The 15,938-nt window shown below is 34.1% G+C and overlaps 1 protein-coding gene across 1 annotated transcript in view; it reads left to right on the top strand.

Moving 5' to 3' along the window:
- The window catches only part of LOC121740204 (vesicular acetylcholine transporter-like), an 89,367-nt gene that overhangs the window by 66,380 nt on the left and 7,049 nt on the right, over window positions 1-15,938 (top strand). Inside the window, exons 4-11 of the mRNA XM_042132841.1 lie at window positions 1,840-2,012; window positions 2,212-2,398; window positions 3,559-3,736; window positions 4,436-4,614; window positions 5,342-5,562; window positions 10,713-10,835; window positions 12,626-12,812; window positions 13,095-13,289. Of these exons, the coding sequence (XP_041988775.1) occupies window positions 1,840-2,012; window positions 2,212-2,398; window positions 3,559-3,736; window positions 4,436-4,614; window positions 5,342-5,562; window positions 10,713-10,835; window positions 12,626-12,812; window positions 13,095-13,289 (1,443 nt within the window). The remainder of the gene's footprint in view (window positions 1-1,839; window positions 2,013-2,211; window positions 2,399-3,558; window positions 3,737-4,435; window positions 4,615-5,341; window positions 5,563-10,712; window positions 10,836-12,625; window positions 12,813-13,094; window positions 13,290-15,938) is intronic.

The following is a 15,938-nucleotide window of genomic DNA, read 5'->3' as shown; positions in this document are numbered from 1 at the left end:
GAAAAAAGAACTACGCATTTAACAGATTCTGCAGTTATTCCGAAATCTACAACATATAAAGTAATAAGCAATTGGACCAGTAATGTTGAAGCGAATACAAATAGAAACAAAAATAATAAACAAATTAGTACTTTGAAAAATAAAACTAAACTTACTATTATAGGTCAAGAAAACACGTTACGGCAGTTAGACAAAATTGTAACATCAGATAATAGATTACAAAATTCATCGAAAGTAACTAAATCTGTCTTCGATTCAAGATTTAGGGTATCAACTGTAAAATATTTTACAAAAGCAAGTAAAATCGTTGAAAATAAATTAACCATTCTCACACCTGAAATAAAAACTGAAAGCATTACTTTGAAAGTAATCCCCAAGTCATCAGGACAGCCACTAGATAAAGTTAATAAAAAAATAAAATACAACACTTATGAACCACCTAGCTACCATATTATCAGAAGAGATCCAGTCACTGAAAAGATTTCTTTAAGACGTACAACTACATCAAAGTTTAAAACACTACCAAATAAAAATAAGATACAACGTGATTATAAACAAATGGGTGAGAATAAAAGACCTAGGAATAGTAACAGAAAAAACATAAAACTTACTTCTTGTTTACCGAGGCCAAATAGAAAGGAGAAAAATTACACTTTTAAAATAACCAAGCTTAATTCTTATTTGGTGACTCGATCTCAGAAAATCGAAAAATCTACACCTACATATATACCATGGTCTTTATTGAGAGAAATAAAACCAAAAATTCACCAACTAGATTATTATTATCTACAAAGAAATAGCATAGAAAAGCCGTTTTCCGACTTTAGCCTAACAACAACAATGAAACCAAAAAAATTAAAAAAGAGAACAAGGCTGAAATCGAAACCCAGTTATTTCTACTATCTTAATTACGGAGATAATTTTAATTACGTTAGTGACATAATGTTAATTAACGAAGAAGGCGTATATAAAGAGACTACACAGAAAATTAATGGTCTACAAAAATTGGAATTAGAAAAACAATACCAACAACACTCTAAGCCAAAATATATTCAAAATAGAATAAATCCCATTAAAAAGTATCTTTATAACTCTGAATATATTAAAACAACCCCATCCGTAATCACTTTCATTCGAGAAAGGAATAATATGAAATATTACAATTCGTTGGAAAATCCATTTAATTATTACAATACCGAGAATAGCAAATATACAACGACGTATGAAACAACAGCGGGAGAGAGACGAACCTTTATTAGGCCAACGCGAGCGTACAAACGTTATTTTTAATGAAAATGTAGAATTTTAATAAATGTCTGTTTTTTATTTATGATTTTTATTTTTACCTGAGATAAACTCTACATATTTTAATCTGAGTTATGTAACATATATTACGTATAAGTAAATATAATTTTAGCCTGCTTTGCAAATTTTCTTTTAGTAGCCAATAAGTAACGAATTTGATAATACGCAGATTACACATCTAACTACAATTGTACAGTAAAAGAGAGACCTATAATAATTGGGTTACTCTACCTTGTTACCGAGAGCTTAAACAATTGGTGACTGTTTATACTTACTAACAAATTTTATGCTCTGTTCAACTGTTCATATAATATTATTATGGTCCAACCCAACAATCCTAAACGAGGTTACAACATTTCGTACATGAAATTTAATTTAGTTTTCGTACATGTTTTGTTTTGTTCATCTCATGGTTTGAACCAAAAGTATGTTACGTAATAGTATGTGTAATAGCACAAGTAATAGTATGTTAACTAAATCCAATTTCATAATATAAATTTAGCAAAAAGATGATTGATTGATTAATATTAACAGGTAAGGGACTGGTGGCTGGACGATATGTACCTGAAGGTGCGACTTCCGCTGCCAATCAACTCTAACCCAGGGATGGTGTTCCCGCGGCGACATTTTGCCAAAATGGATGAGGTGGCTGACCTCGCAGCGCTCTACATTGACGACCTGCTGGATTACAAGGAAATGCTCGAAAGGTAAGGAATCATACAACAGTTTGCATTGTGCATTTGCTGGAAACACTTCGTATGGTCTTCGGCACCTTTATTGGATGGATTCTAAGATGATGAAGATTCTGGAGTTGTAAGATGCTGTAGCGACGTTTTGGCGGAAATCAAATAAAAATCATTCGTTTAAGTCTTTATCCATCAATTATATAATATTTGGTTTAATCAGGGGTGAACTACCTCAAGAACGAGCTACTAGTCGTGAGAAGGGCCAACCTCTTTGCATGGAGCAGTTCTATCATCTACTGGGTGTCTGTAGAATCCCAGAAGTGGGTAAAGATCGACTGGAGTTGCCTCAACCGTCGAGCGGCAATGTTGACAGTGAAGAGCTGGTGATAGTCGCATGTAGAAATTATGTGAGTATTCAGCACATAATGCATACAATATTAAAGCATCGGACAGTGTAGTTAAATTTTTGTAAAATATTTATAAAACCAATTTTATTAGCGTTGAAATAATTTATAGTTTCCTACCATTTTTTATTTTATCACCTTATCCATAAAAACCAACGTCTCATGCGATTATTATTTTATTTTCATTTAGCACCTGATATCGCATTGTTATTCAACAACAAAACTTTTTCAATCAACCCACACAGTTGCATACGAGCAGTCAAAGTTTCCGAGGGATCTATAACTGATATAAAGTAACCCGGCGAACTTAATTACGGCGCTTCCCAACTTCTCCCTCGGGGCTCCTCGTCGATAGTTAATTACATTATTTTCTGACAACGACATAACGAGTTGGAATTACTTTGACAAGATGGCGGGTTTAAGAAACTTAGCAAGAAGAATTGTGGTTTAATTGTTGTTATTTTTAAGTCGTCCCCTATTGTATAACACGTGTCACGTAATATATTACGTGACACGTGTTATTACACGTGTCACAACTGTTGGTAACAATATTACATCCACCGGACTCTAACTTCACTTTTTGACCGACTTCCAAAAAGGAGGTATTAATACGTTCGGTTGTACTCGTATGTATCTTTTTTTTTTGTATGTTCGTAACGATTACTCAGCCGTTTGTGGTCCGATTTTCAAAATTTTTTTTGTAGGGTTTAACTCGAATTTGGTAGCATGTTACAAAAGTAGTGATCTGATGATGAGATCTATGAGGAATCGAGGGGACTCCTTGAAATTTGTATGGAAATATATAGTAATTTAGTTTTTTTCTGAATTATTCGAGACATATGCTACCAAAAATTAAGATTTCGCACCGTATCGTACCGTAGATAGCTAAAAAGAGTAAAATTATTATTAAAAAAAATTTAAACCGACTTTCAAGGTAAAAACAATAATAAGTACTTAGGTATTATATATTTTAAGTAGATCATATTTTTAAGAATACTTATAATTGTTTTTACCTTGGAAGTCGGTTTAAATTTTTTGTTAAAAATAATATTAATTCATTCAAAAGTTTTAACCAAAAGTTACGTTTTAACTGACTTCCAAAAAAAGAAGTGGTTAAATATTCGATTGCTTATATTTTTAATGCTTAGCTTTCCTTTTCCTAGTTCTACCCTATCCCCATAAAAGCGACGGACCGTGGTCGTCTGACAGCTGGCGAGATGCAGGCGCAGCTGCTGCACGTGCTGGTGGACGCTGCAGGTGCTCCTCCAGCCCCCAGGGTTGGGCTCCTCACCTCCATGAACAGGGACCAGTGGGCGATGGCCAGGGAACAGCTTATTAGAGGTTCGCTTAAAATATGCTAATCGGTAACATTTTAAATGGTTTCCCGATTTTAAATGATTTTTTCAATAGTACGTCAAACAAAACAAAACATCTTGAACCTAACCTAATGACTGGACGGTCTATTATTAGTATTTAAGGGGCTACCTGGCAATTTCGTCTAAGTTCAACCTCTATAAAGTCTGGTGCAACTTAAAGCACAATACCGAAAAAAATATATGTTGTAGACTGGTCTTTAATCTTCAATTGCTCACGAGGATTTTTTTCCAAACTAAATAGGTTTTCAGAAAAAAAAAATGTACCGTGGTCATCGATTTTTCTGCAAATATTCTATAAACTTCGTAACCTGTTGGCTTAGAGCATTGAAAATTTTATATTTAATACATTATCAGTTACACTACAGTTCCTCACGAGGAATTTTTAATCGAACAATGACGTCCATGTGAAAAGTATAATTTTCTTCTATTTCGCCCTATCAAGGAGGCGGCGAGCGTCGTAACCGCCACTGTACAAGGCGCGCTGATATGAATGTTATTTTAATGTCCTTTACGTCGATATTCGTACTGACAGACATCGACCTGCTAAATTCAGGGCGCTATCAGCCTTAAATAGTGTTTCATTGAACGTACTCCTTTGAAAACTTTGAAAAATCCTAAATGCTAGTTTCATATTCGCGTTACTTCCATTTTTCGCTCTTTACAGATGATAACAACCGGGGCAACTTGGAGCTGATCTCGCGGGCGCTGTGCCTGGTGTGCCTGGATGAGGCTGGTGGGGACCGCGGGGACGTGGACGCCGACACCAACGCGCTGCTCCGCGCCATGCACGGTGCTGGCACGAGATACCACTCCGCCAATCGGTGGTTTGACAAAACCGTGCAGGTTAGCCGCAGTAGCTGTAAAAAATAATGTAGAGTGACCGGGGTAAAAATCAAGTAGAGTCCATCGACTAACCAGTGTCGATGAAAATAACAATACATTTTTATGGGGCGACCCGCTCTGACGTCCCGTGCCAATTACTTTTAATTGTGATTTAAATTAAATTTCCTCTTGATAATAATTATTATTCGCGTTACTTCGCTATTATTAATATAGCTAATATAGCTTCCACACCGGTTTCGGTGACGGTGGCCGGTTTCATTGAAACCAGGCCAGCTACGCAGGAGTAATTTTATAGTGCCCAAGTGTGTGCGCAGTACACAAGAGCACTCTCTATTCCTTTACTCTCATAACCCAGTGGGACGGAAGACCGACACGACCGGCGAGAGATCAGGCATAGGACCGACTTTTTACATGCCCATCCGACGCATGGATCATCTTACTTGTCAGACAATCAGGTGATCAGCCTGCATTGTCCTAACCAAACTTGGAAACAACATGTTTTCAACGCGGGAATCGAACCCACGACCTCCGAGTCAAGAGCCGCGCTCTATACCACTAGACCACGGAGGCGTATTCTCACTCTACATATAATATACAATAATTGACTGTATATGCCTTAGCATAACGTAGATAACTTTTTTACTAAAATACTTCTTAAATACAGTCTGTCCTTTCTTAATAATCTCATTGATACCTTTCTTAATATCTCATTTTTCCTCTCCACCAGCTCATAATATCATCAGACGGCACCGTGGGCATGTGCTACGAGCACAGCCCAGCGGAGGGCGTGGCGGTGATCAGGCTGGCGGAGCGGGCTCTGGCCAGGGCCGAGGTGTCCGACCGTCCTACACCCCCGCCGGTCCTGCTGCCCGCGCCTCAGGCCATGAAGTGGAATCTCACACCCGATCTGATGAAGACCATCGACACTGCTGCTAGGGAGATTGATCGGTAAGGAGGTTTACAGGTGCCATTAACAATGGGTTAAACGTATTAAAGGAACTTGAATAGAGTTGGTTATAGTATTGGGCAGGTTGCAGTCTTGATTCGAGCAGCTGTCAAAGCAACCAAGAACATAGTCTCTGTATAAAAAATCGATAAAAAATATTTAAATAAGACTTTTCCAAATTACTGTGCATCAGACAAAGTGAATATGTGATCAGTGACTTGGTGACAAAAAAATCAAAAATAAAATACTAATTTTCAAGCTGTAGTGATAAAAACAAAAATCAGCTGTAAGACATTTTAAACACTTCCAATTAAAACTGTTTTGTACACCAGATATATCGCTAAAATAAATCCTTTATTCTTGGAGCACATATAAGTTATAATTATATTTTAAGAAAATCAATAATAAAGTGAGAAACACAAAAATTAAATTTGAAAACCAGAAGAAATTTAAAAATAAAAACGGATCTAAAGTGACATAAGGCTGACATCTACTGATTATTTGTATAAGTTCAAGAATCAAGAGTGACCTGAAAATTACAATATTTAGTTTTAAGTATAAATATCTTCAAAATGGACACATCCCAAAATGAATTTATTACGCTGAGGAGAAATAAAAGATCCAATTCCTTGACCAACATTGGCAACTCGTTTATACTGGACGCCTCCATGAATAGCCTGCCAAATACATCACTAAATGACTTTAGTACCGAATGCCTAGAACACACAAATCAAATAGAAAAACTATCAAATGAATTGCTAGTAGCTAATAATGAAGTTGAAAATTTAACACTGGAAATTACACATTTAAAAAATGAATTGGAAAAAAAAGACAAAATCATCAATATGTACAAAAAAATCGATAACAATGTATACATCACACCGAACGCTAGAAGAAAAAGTCGAAACAAAATCTATGACCTTAATCGATATCAAAATTTGGACACAACACCTCAAAAAAGTAAAAAAACCGAATTTGGAAAATCACTGCATACCGGCACCGATCATATAATAACAAATGAATTGACATTGACAGATAAATCGACACAAACAACAACAATAGACAACACCATAATGGACGATTTTTCACCACAGACTAAAGTCATCGACATGAATATGGAAACGTCAATTATCGGCAACAAGAAGATGAAGAAGAACTATAAACAAAAGGACTTACATAAATTATGCATACTTAGTACTAAGCCAAGTGATAAGTTTCTAAAAACTGCACTTAATACGTTTGAAAATAATTTTAATGTAACCCATTATAGTTATCCGCATTCTAATACAGAAAATATTATTGAGTCTTTAAGTAACAAGCTAGAAAATTATACCATGAACGATTATTGTATAGTCTTTATCAGTGAAAATGATTTTACTGTAACAAAAAATTATTTTAATTTAGTCATAAATTTAAGAAACATGTTATGTAATATATGTAATATCAGAAATACAAACATAATCCTATGTCTTCCAACATATAGATTAGGGTATGATGTATTCAATTGGAGAATTGAGCATTTTAATAACCTACTATACTTAGATGTTATAACACATGAACATGTTTACTTGCTAGACAGTAATAAGAATATTAAATATGATTACTCCATGTTTAATAAAGGAAATGGAAGACTAAACAACCTAGGTTATAATATAATTTTTTATGACTTGTTAAATGACATTAATGACATCTCAAATTACTACAAAACTTCTAATACTATTTCCAACAATAATGAATTCAATGAACAATATTATTACGACATGATGAATGCTTCTACCCAAAATTCAACAAATGATACACTTTTTCGTACCTAAATTTTTAAATATATTGCATCAAAATATAAACGGCCTTATATCTAAATCTAATTTACTAACAGTTCACCTTAATGACTTAAAACTTAGTAACACCAATGTGGATGTTATTTGCGTTACTGAGCACAACATGATACAAGGAGATAGCGATTCTCTTAAAATCCCTAACTACACTCTAGCGACTATGTACATGAGAAGTAGCAGACATGGTGGCTCATGTATATTAGTAAAAAATATACTCAGGCATGAATTTGTACCGCACATAAAAAATTTTTGTATAGAAAACATACTGGAATGTAGTGCTATTAAGTTAATAGATCACAAAATTATCATAATTAACATTTATAGACCTCCAAAAAATGATGCTGTGACCACGAACATGTTCTTTAAATTATTTGATAGCCTCCTGGCAGCATACTGCCGAGGTAAATGGAAAACAATAATTTGTGGAGATTTTAATATCAATACCTTAAAAAAAGATTACCTCTCACAGCGTTTTACTGATCTTCTCCTTAGTTATAACTTAACTCTTGCAATTAAAGAACCAACTCGCCTTAGTAGTGGAAGCTGCATAGATAACTTTGCGCATAATATAAAAGGTACTAAGCATCAAATCATTGATCTAGCTTTATCAGACCATACAGCCCAGCTCTTACAGTGTCCAACAAACAGTATACCCTCCATTCCATATTGGTACGTTTTTAGGCGTGATTTCAGTAATGAAAATATGATTAAATTTCGTAACTACCTAAATTCTTTAACTTTCTCAGAATGCTATAATGAACAAGATGCGCAATTGGCATTTGACTCATTCTTTGACCTTTTTAAACTACTATATGACCTCTGTTTTCCATTCATAAAAATAAGAATAAATGCTTTAAATAAAACAAAATGGATTTCAAAAGGAATTAAAAAATGTGTTAAAAGAAAAAGACAAATGCTTTGGGAATATAGAAAACGGAAAACAACAGAAAATAGAAACAATTTTAAAACTTACACTAAACGTCTTAAGAAAATTATAAACTTAACTAAAAAAGCACAAAATGAATACTATATTAAAACAGCGACTAATAAATCGAAAGCTACGTGGAAAGTGATCCAAAAAAATTATACAAAAAAACTGTCTTATAATAACATTACACAGATACGTGATGAAGATAATAATATCGTCTCAAACCCCGTCCAAATAGCTTCGGCTTTCAACAACTTTTTCATTGGACACCCTGAAAATAGATTACCTAACAACCCTAAAAAGAAATTTGATGCGCCGTTTACCCCTCATTCGATGTTTATGTACCCTACTTCAGCCAAAGATATTATCCGGTATATGATATCTCTTAAAAATACTAATAGTACAGGCAATGACGATATTTCTACTAAAGTAATTAAATTTGTAGCACCTATTATAGCGCCTATCCTAGCTCACTTAACAAATCTATGTATGTCCCAAGGACAGTTTCCAGATAGGCTCAAAGTTACAATAATTAAGCCTCTATACAAAAAAAATGACAAAATGAATATAGAAAACTATAGGCCCATTGCTTTAGTGTCTGTCCTATCAAAAATAATAGAAAAAGCTATCTACCAACGACTATACAATTATTTTCATAAATTTAATCTATTTTCTCCACAGCAAATGGGCTTTAGGAAAAATTGCACAATAAATGTTGCCATTTTTAATTTCTTAAGAGAATTAATGGAGAATGTTGACAAAGGCTACGTGTCCTGCGCTTTATACATGGACTTAAAAAAAGCCTTCGACTTTGTAAATCATGAAATTTTAATTGCTAAAATGTATCAATATGGTATTAGAGGAAGTGCCTTAGAACTTATCAAATCATATTTAAAGAATAGATTACAATTTACTTGCATACAAACCATAAATTTCCAGACAAAGTCAGAGGAGCTACATTACTCTGAACTCAAATATATTTTTCGCGGCGTTCCTCAAGGAAGTGTCCTCGGTCCACTCTTTTTTATTATTTATATAAATGACTTTCCTCTACATATTAAAATTCCTATGACAATTTTTGCCGATGACTGTAACTTATTATTTTTTGACGACGGAATGACTGATATTGAGATGAAAATTTTTAATACTTTGATTATTATAATTGAATGGCTAAAAGAAAATGAATTAAATTTGAATTTTGACAAAACGAAAATAATGACATTTTCTAACAAAAATAAGAAGCGACCTACATTAAATATTAAATACAATAATCATGCGATAGAGGAAATCACAGAAACAAAATTCTTAGGGCTTTTGGTTGACAATGACTTAAGTTGGAATTCCCACATTGAAATATTATGTACTAAATTACAAAAGTTCTCATATGCACTATATATGCTAGCAAAAGTAGTCGGTATTGATGCCTTGCTTATAACGTACAATGCTTACGTAGCATCCATTTTAAGATATGGTATTGTTTTTTGGGGTAATGCTACTGAGCATGAACGTGTCTTTAGAGCTCAGAAAAGATGCGTACGCTCTATGTGCGGTCTCAAACAAACAGATAGCTGTCAACCCTATTTTAAAAAGTTTAAGATCCTAACGTTACCCTGTTTATATATTTACGAAACCATTCTATTTTTAAAAAAATATAACATACAGATGTACGAAAATTTTAAAAGCATGCGACATAAAAATAAACTTAAAATACCTATATCAAAGACTTGTAAGCTTAGTAAAAGTGCATACATAATGATGCCAAAACTATATAACAAACTACCCACTGACTTAAAGCAAATTGAAAATTATTATAGCTTTAAAAATAAATTATTTAAATTTCTCATAGATAAAAATTTCTACTCTGTTTCAGAATATCTAAACGATAAATATAATCAAATTTAATTATGTAAATAAATATTTAAATATATAGTTTAATGTAATGTATAATTTTGACATGATTTTAATATTTGACTTATGTTGTGATGTGATGAACTGATGAGATAAGACCTAATTTTATAAACCTATTTAGATTTACATAATATGCATGTTACTTAATTAATATTACTTCCATATTTAAAAACATTTGCATGCCATAAACAGGCAAAACATGTAGGTACCTATCAATGTTTGTAACACCTAATTTCACCATGTTTTGTGCAAATAAAGAATTTTGAATTTGAATTTGAATTTGATTCATGGAGCATTATGGTAGAAGGGCAATTTTTGGTAATTTTATTCGTATAAAAGTATTAGAAAATACATTTTGACATAATTTTATTCTCAAATCCAAAGCCCCCAAGTGTAGGTAGCTTAAGTCACCATTCGACGTCTACAATATTATGATATGTATTTGTTTCACGTCTACAACATTGTATGTATTTGGTTCCAGGAACATATCTGACCTGGACCTGCGGGTGTACACGTACCGCGGGTACGGGCGCGAGTACATGAAGTCCTGCCGCACCAGCCCCGACGTCTACATCCAGCTGGCGCTGCAGTACGCCTACTACAAGTACGTTGACTCTGCGGCGCGGCGGTACCCACAATTATGACCACGTTCCTGCATCGCGCTATCGAAGTTGTCTAAGTGCGTCGGTATAATATACGACAGGTGATATCAATCATGTGGACTCCGGCCTGATGGAGCATACCACCTCTCGGTCGGAAGTTCGGAATGTCGTTGAGTCTCCAATTTCGACAAGTTTGAAGTGACGTCATCAGCGAAATATCATTTATTTTAGAAAACACTTTTATCTTTTGAAAATTTTTCTGCTAATGGAATCTTCGCTATTTGGTTGTTCGGAAAGTAGTTTCGTTTTTTCTCAACAGAGGATTTAACTGTATTTTTTGCACCCAACTTCAGATTTAAATAAATCGTTTATTTTACATTTATGCCGTATAATTTTTGTAATACAATGTGTCCCGACACCGGTGTCCGATCCTTTAATGTCATCATCTATGGCATATTTTATCAACAAATTGGCTCTCAAATTAAATAAAAGCCCCATAAAAGGATTCCATACGACATCCTACTATGAAAATAACTAAAATATACTAATCGTGCCGTGTCTTCGTCAGAAATTTCCCTAATTTTTCTGACTGCATATGCTGCAGAACTGAGCCTACCTGCAAGATTAACAATGTGAGGACCCCACTGTAATTTACTATCAAGTGTAATACCTAAGAATACAGTGTTGTCTACTAAATTCATCTTCTCATCATTTAATACTACATTGGTTTGGACTAAATAAATTTTATTATAGGTTTGGATTGAATAAATTCCTTATTTCAATGCTCTAAGTCAGATAGTTTAGAAGATATAACGATTTTCTTATGAAGTATAGGTCAGATTAGTATGAAGCCAGAGAAAAAGTTTTTTTTTCAAAAGTTGGAGAAAAAAAATATTTGAAAGCCAATTTGTCACTAAAATATGCAATAAATCATGAGTTCAATTTTTTTTTCTCCAACTTTTGAAAAAAAAAATTTCTCTGACTTCATACTAATCTGACCTACACTTCATAGGAAAATCGTTATAACTTCTAAACTATCCGACTTAGAGCATTCAAGTAAAGAATTTATTTAAGATGAAAACCTCCTCTATCTTTTTATAAAATAAAAAAGAACCAGTTTAATGCGTTAGATATTTCACAAAAAGCCATTGATTAAAAAATACACAACTTTTTTTTCTGAAACTTTGGTTTTTCTATGTTTAATTCCACGAAATTTATAACATATTGCCTGTGTAAGCGTAGTCCACAAGTTAAGCTATCAAACGAGACCTTTTTTTATCTTCATAGGATATTTACATGAGAAGTACTGGTCAGATTAGTGTGAAAGCCCGAGAAAAACTAAAATGGCTGCCATTTTACAACCGTGAGAGAGAGAGGAAATTTGAGAGCCAATTTGTCGATAAAATATGCCATAGATCATGACATTAAAGGATCGGACACCGGTGTCGGGATACATTGTATAATTTGAGAGCTCATATAGCAAGGCTTTAGTGCGAAAAATTTCAATTTACTCTACTCAGTTGTTCTTGGTTGGTGCCCTTTTAAAGTTGGTGCTACTTTTAGTGCACGTAACTTTTCGAACAAACTATTTTATAAATAAAACATAGAAGACAAACAGTGCTCAAGATGTGAAAATGCTTTCATAGACACATCATGATGTCCCTTAATCTATAGTCTTAATATGCTGTTAAGTATGTCACAGACCTAAAACCACACAGGTCGTTGCTCTGCTCAGACATCAGCAGCTGCTAAGTCTACAGGACCCAAAACCTAATTCTCTCACCTGTTGCAGGATGTACGGACACCTCGTTTCCACATACGAGTCAGCCTCCCTCCGTCGTTTCCGCGGCGGTCGCGTGGACAACATCCGTGCGGCACACAGCGCTGCACTGGCCTGGGCGAGAGCCATGTGTGCTGCTGACACGCCTCCACCACCCGAAGACGACTCCCAGAAGAAGGTCTCTTTCAATCTGTACGGGGTGAGTTGAGAGAGTTGCTAGAGATAGTATCGGAAGAAAAGGTAGAGTAAAAACTTAGAGACAGCATTCGCGATACGTTGCAAAGGAGTTGTGCTGAAAATTATAAATAAGATAGGAGCTCCAAAGGGGAATACTACAAAGACAATATAAAATGCTCTTCCAAAGATTGTAAGTTTTATTCTTCCTACTAATGAATTTCAAATCAACATACCAGATTATTATTGAAGCCTAAAGACGTCCATTTTGTGATACAAATTCATAAATCCTCTTTACACTTCACAGAAGAAACTGGAGCTGTTCCAAGAAGCAGCTCGGAAGCAGACGGCAATCATGGAGGCGAACATCCTGGGTCACGGCATCGACAACCACCTGCTAGGGCTGCGCGAGGCCGCTCGGGAGCACTACGGCGAGCTGCCACCGCTCTTCACGGACCCTACCTATGGGCAGATGATACAGTTCAAGCTGAGCACTAGTCAGGTATGTGAGAACATCTGTTTATGGAAATAATGAGGATTCTGCAACCCCGGATTTATAAATAGGCCGTTATAGGCCACGGCCTAGGGGCGGCAACATCCCAAGGGGGCGGCAGCGGCCATAGAGACCATAATATATATTAGGTATATAGGTACAGGTAGGGCGGCAGAAATAAAGTGGCCTACTCTCATAAAAAACATAAATTCGGCACTGGGATTTAGTTGTTTGTGATGAATAGACTTCGTATTTACTGGACTTTTTATAAAAAAAAAATATTGTTGAACGACACGTTGTCCCAAGCATAGAGAAGTAGACCTATGTGAAGTTAGCAACCAAGTTCAAGGTAAATGATTTTTATATATGTCATTCGATTGTACCCGGAGTGTACCCGATTGTACCGCAATTAAAATCGTTTGTACCTCAATAGGGTAGAAATGGGGGGGTGGTAAAATTTGCTTAGCAACCGACATAAAGATACCGGAATTTCAATGATGCCATCTGGAAGAGTATCGTTTGTACCGGATTTTACCGTTTTTAAAGTTAATTTTTTTTTATTTTACGAAAAAAAAAACAAAAAAAAAAAAATCCCTAATAATAAGGCTTTGTATGGAGTAGAAGGAAAGAAAGTATATAAAGCAGTTCAAATGTGTAAAAGAAGTTATTTTTTGAGGTAGATTCGTTCGGTCTTGACGAATTTTCCAATATCTTACTATAAAAGTCGGAGTTATATTTTGCAGTTTTTTTGTCGTTTGTACCTCGCCAAAACAGAAAGATTTTAAAAGAAGATACTATTCACTTTAAATTCACACAAAATTTTTTGAGGTGCAAACGATTTTTCATATAGTAACAACGTCAGAAATTCGATCGGTCTTGACGAATTTTCCTATAACTTACTATAAAACTTTGAGTTCAATTTTGCAACTTTTATCGTTTGTACCTCGCCAAAACAGAAAGATTATTAAAGAAGATACTATTCACTTTATTTTAACATAAAATTTTTTAAGGTACAAACGATTTTTCATATAGTAACAACGTCAGAAATTCGATCGGTCTTGCCGAATTTTCCAATATCTTACTATAAAAGTCAGAGTTAAATTTTGCAACTTTTATCGTTTGTACCTCGCCAAAATTGAAAGATTATAAAAGAAGACACTATTCACTTCATATTCACCCAAAAAATTGTGAGGTACAAACGATTTTTCATATAATAACAACGTCAGAGATTATATCGGTCTTGACGAAATTTCTTACATCTAACTATAAAACTCGGAGTTAAATTTTGCAATTTTTATCGTTTGTACCTCGCCAAAACCGAAAGATTATAAAAGAAGATTCTATTCACTTCATATTCACACAAAAAATTTTGAGGTACAAACGATTTTTCATTTAGTAACAACGTCAGAGATTCGATCGGTCTTGACGAATTTTCGAATATCTTACTATAAAACTCGGAGTGAAATTTTGCTACTTTTGTCGTTTGTACCTCACCAAAACAGAAAAATTAATAAAGAAGATACTATTCACTTCATATTAACATAAAAAATTTGAGGTACAAACGATTTTTCATATAGTAACAACGTCAGAGATTCGATCGGTCTTGACGAATTTTCGAATATCTTACTACAAAACTCGGAGTCATATTTTGCAACTTTTATCATTTGAACCTCGCCAAAACCGAAAGATTATAAAAGAAGATACTATTCACTTTATATTTATACAAAAAAATTTGAGGTACAAACGATTTTTCATATAGTTACAACGTCAGAGATTCGATCGGTCTTGACGAATTTTCGAATATCTTACTATAAAACTCGGAGTCAAATTTTGCAACTTTTATCGTTTGTACCTCGTCAAAACCGAAAGATTATAAAAGAAGATACTATTCACTTTATATTTACACAAAAAAATTTGAGGTACAAACGATTTTTCATATAGTTACAACGTCAGAGATTCGATCGGTCTTGACGAATTTTCGAATATCTTACTATAAAACTCGGAGTCAAATTTTGCAACTTTTATCGTTTGTACCGCGTCAAAACCGAAAGATTATAAAAGAAAATACTATTCACTTCAAATTTCCAAAAAAAAAATTGAGGTACAAACGATTTTTCATATAGTAACAACGTCAGAGATTCGATCGGTCTTGACGAATTTTCGAATATCTTACTATAAAACTCGGAGTCAAATTTTGCAACTTTTGTCGTTTGTACCTCGCAAAAACAGAAAAATTATTAAAGAAGATACTATTCACTTCATATTCACTCAAAATTTTTTGAGGTACAAACGATTTTTCATATAGTAACAACGTCAGAGATTCGATCGGTCTTGACGAATTTTCGAATATCTTACTATAAAACTCGGAGTCAAATTTTGCAACTTTTATCGTTTGTACCTCGCCAAAACCGAAAGATTATAAAAGTAGATATTATTCACTTCATATTTATATAAAAAATTTTGAGGTACAAACGATTTTTCATATAGTAACAACGTCAGAGATTCAATTGGTCTTGACGAATTTTCAAATATCTTACTATAAAACTCGAAATCAAATTTTGCAACTTTTATCGTTTGTATCTCGCCAAAACCGAAAGATTATAAAGAAGATATTATTCACTTCTTATATATATATAAAAATTTGAGGTACAAACGATT

Source organism: Aricia agestis, chromosome 3, assembly GCF_905147365.1.
Source record: "Aricia agestis chromosome 3, ilAriAges1.1, whole genome shotgun sequence".
NCBI classification, from domain to species: domain Eukaryota; kingdom Metazoa; phylum Arthropoda; class Insecta; order Lepidoptera; family Lycaenidae; genus Aricia; species Aricia agestis.
The sequence above is the reverse complement of the archived record's forward strand: the minus strand, read 5'-3'. Positions and strand labels throughout refer to the sequence as shown.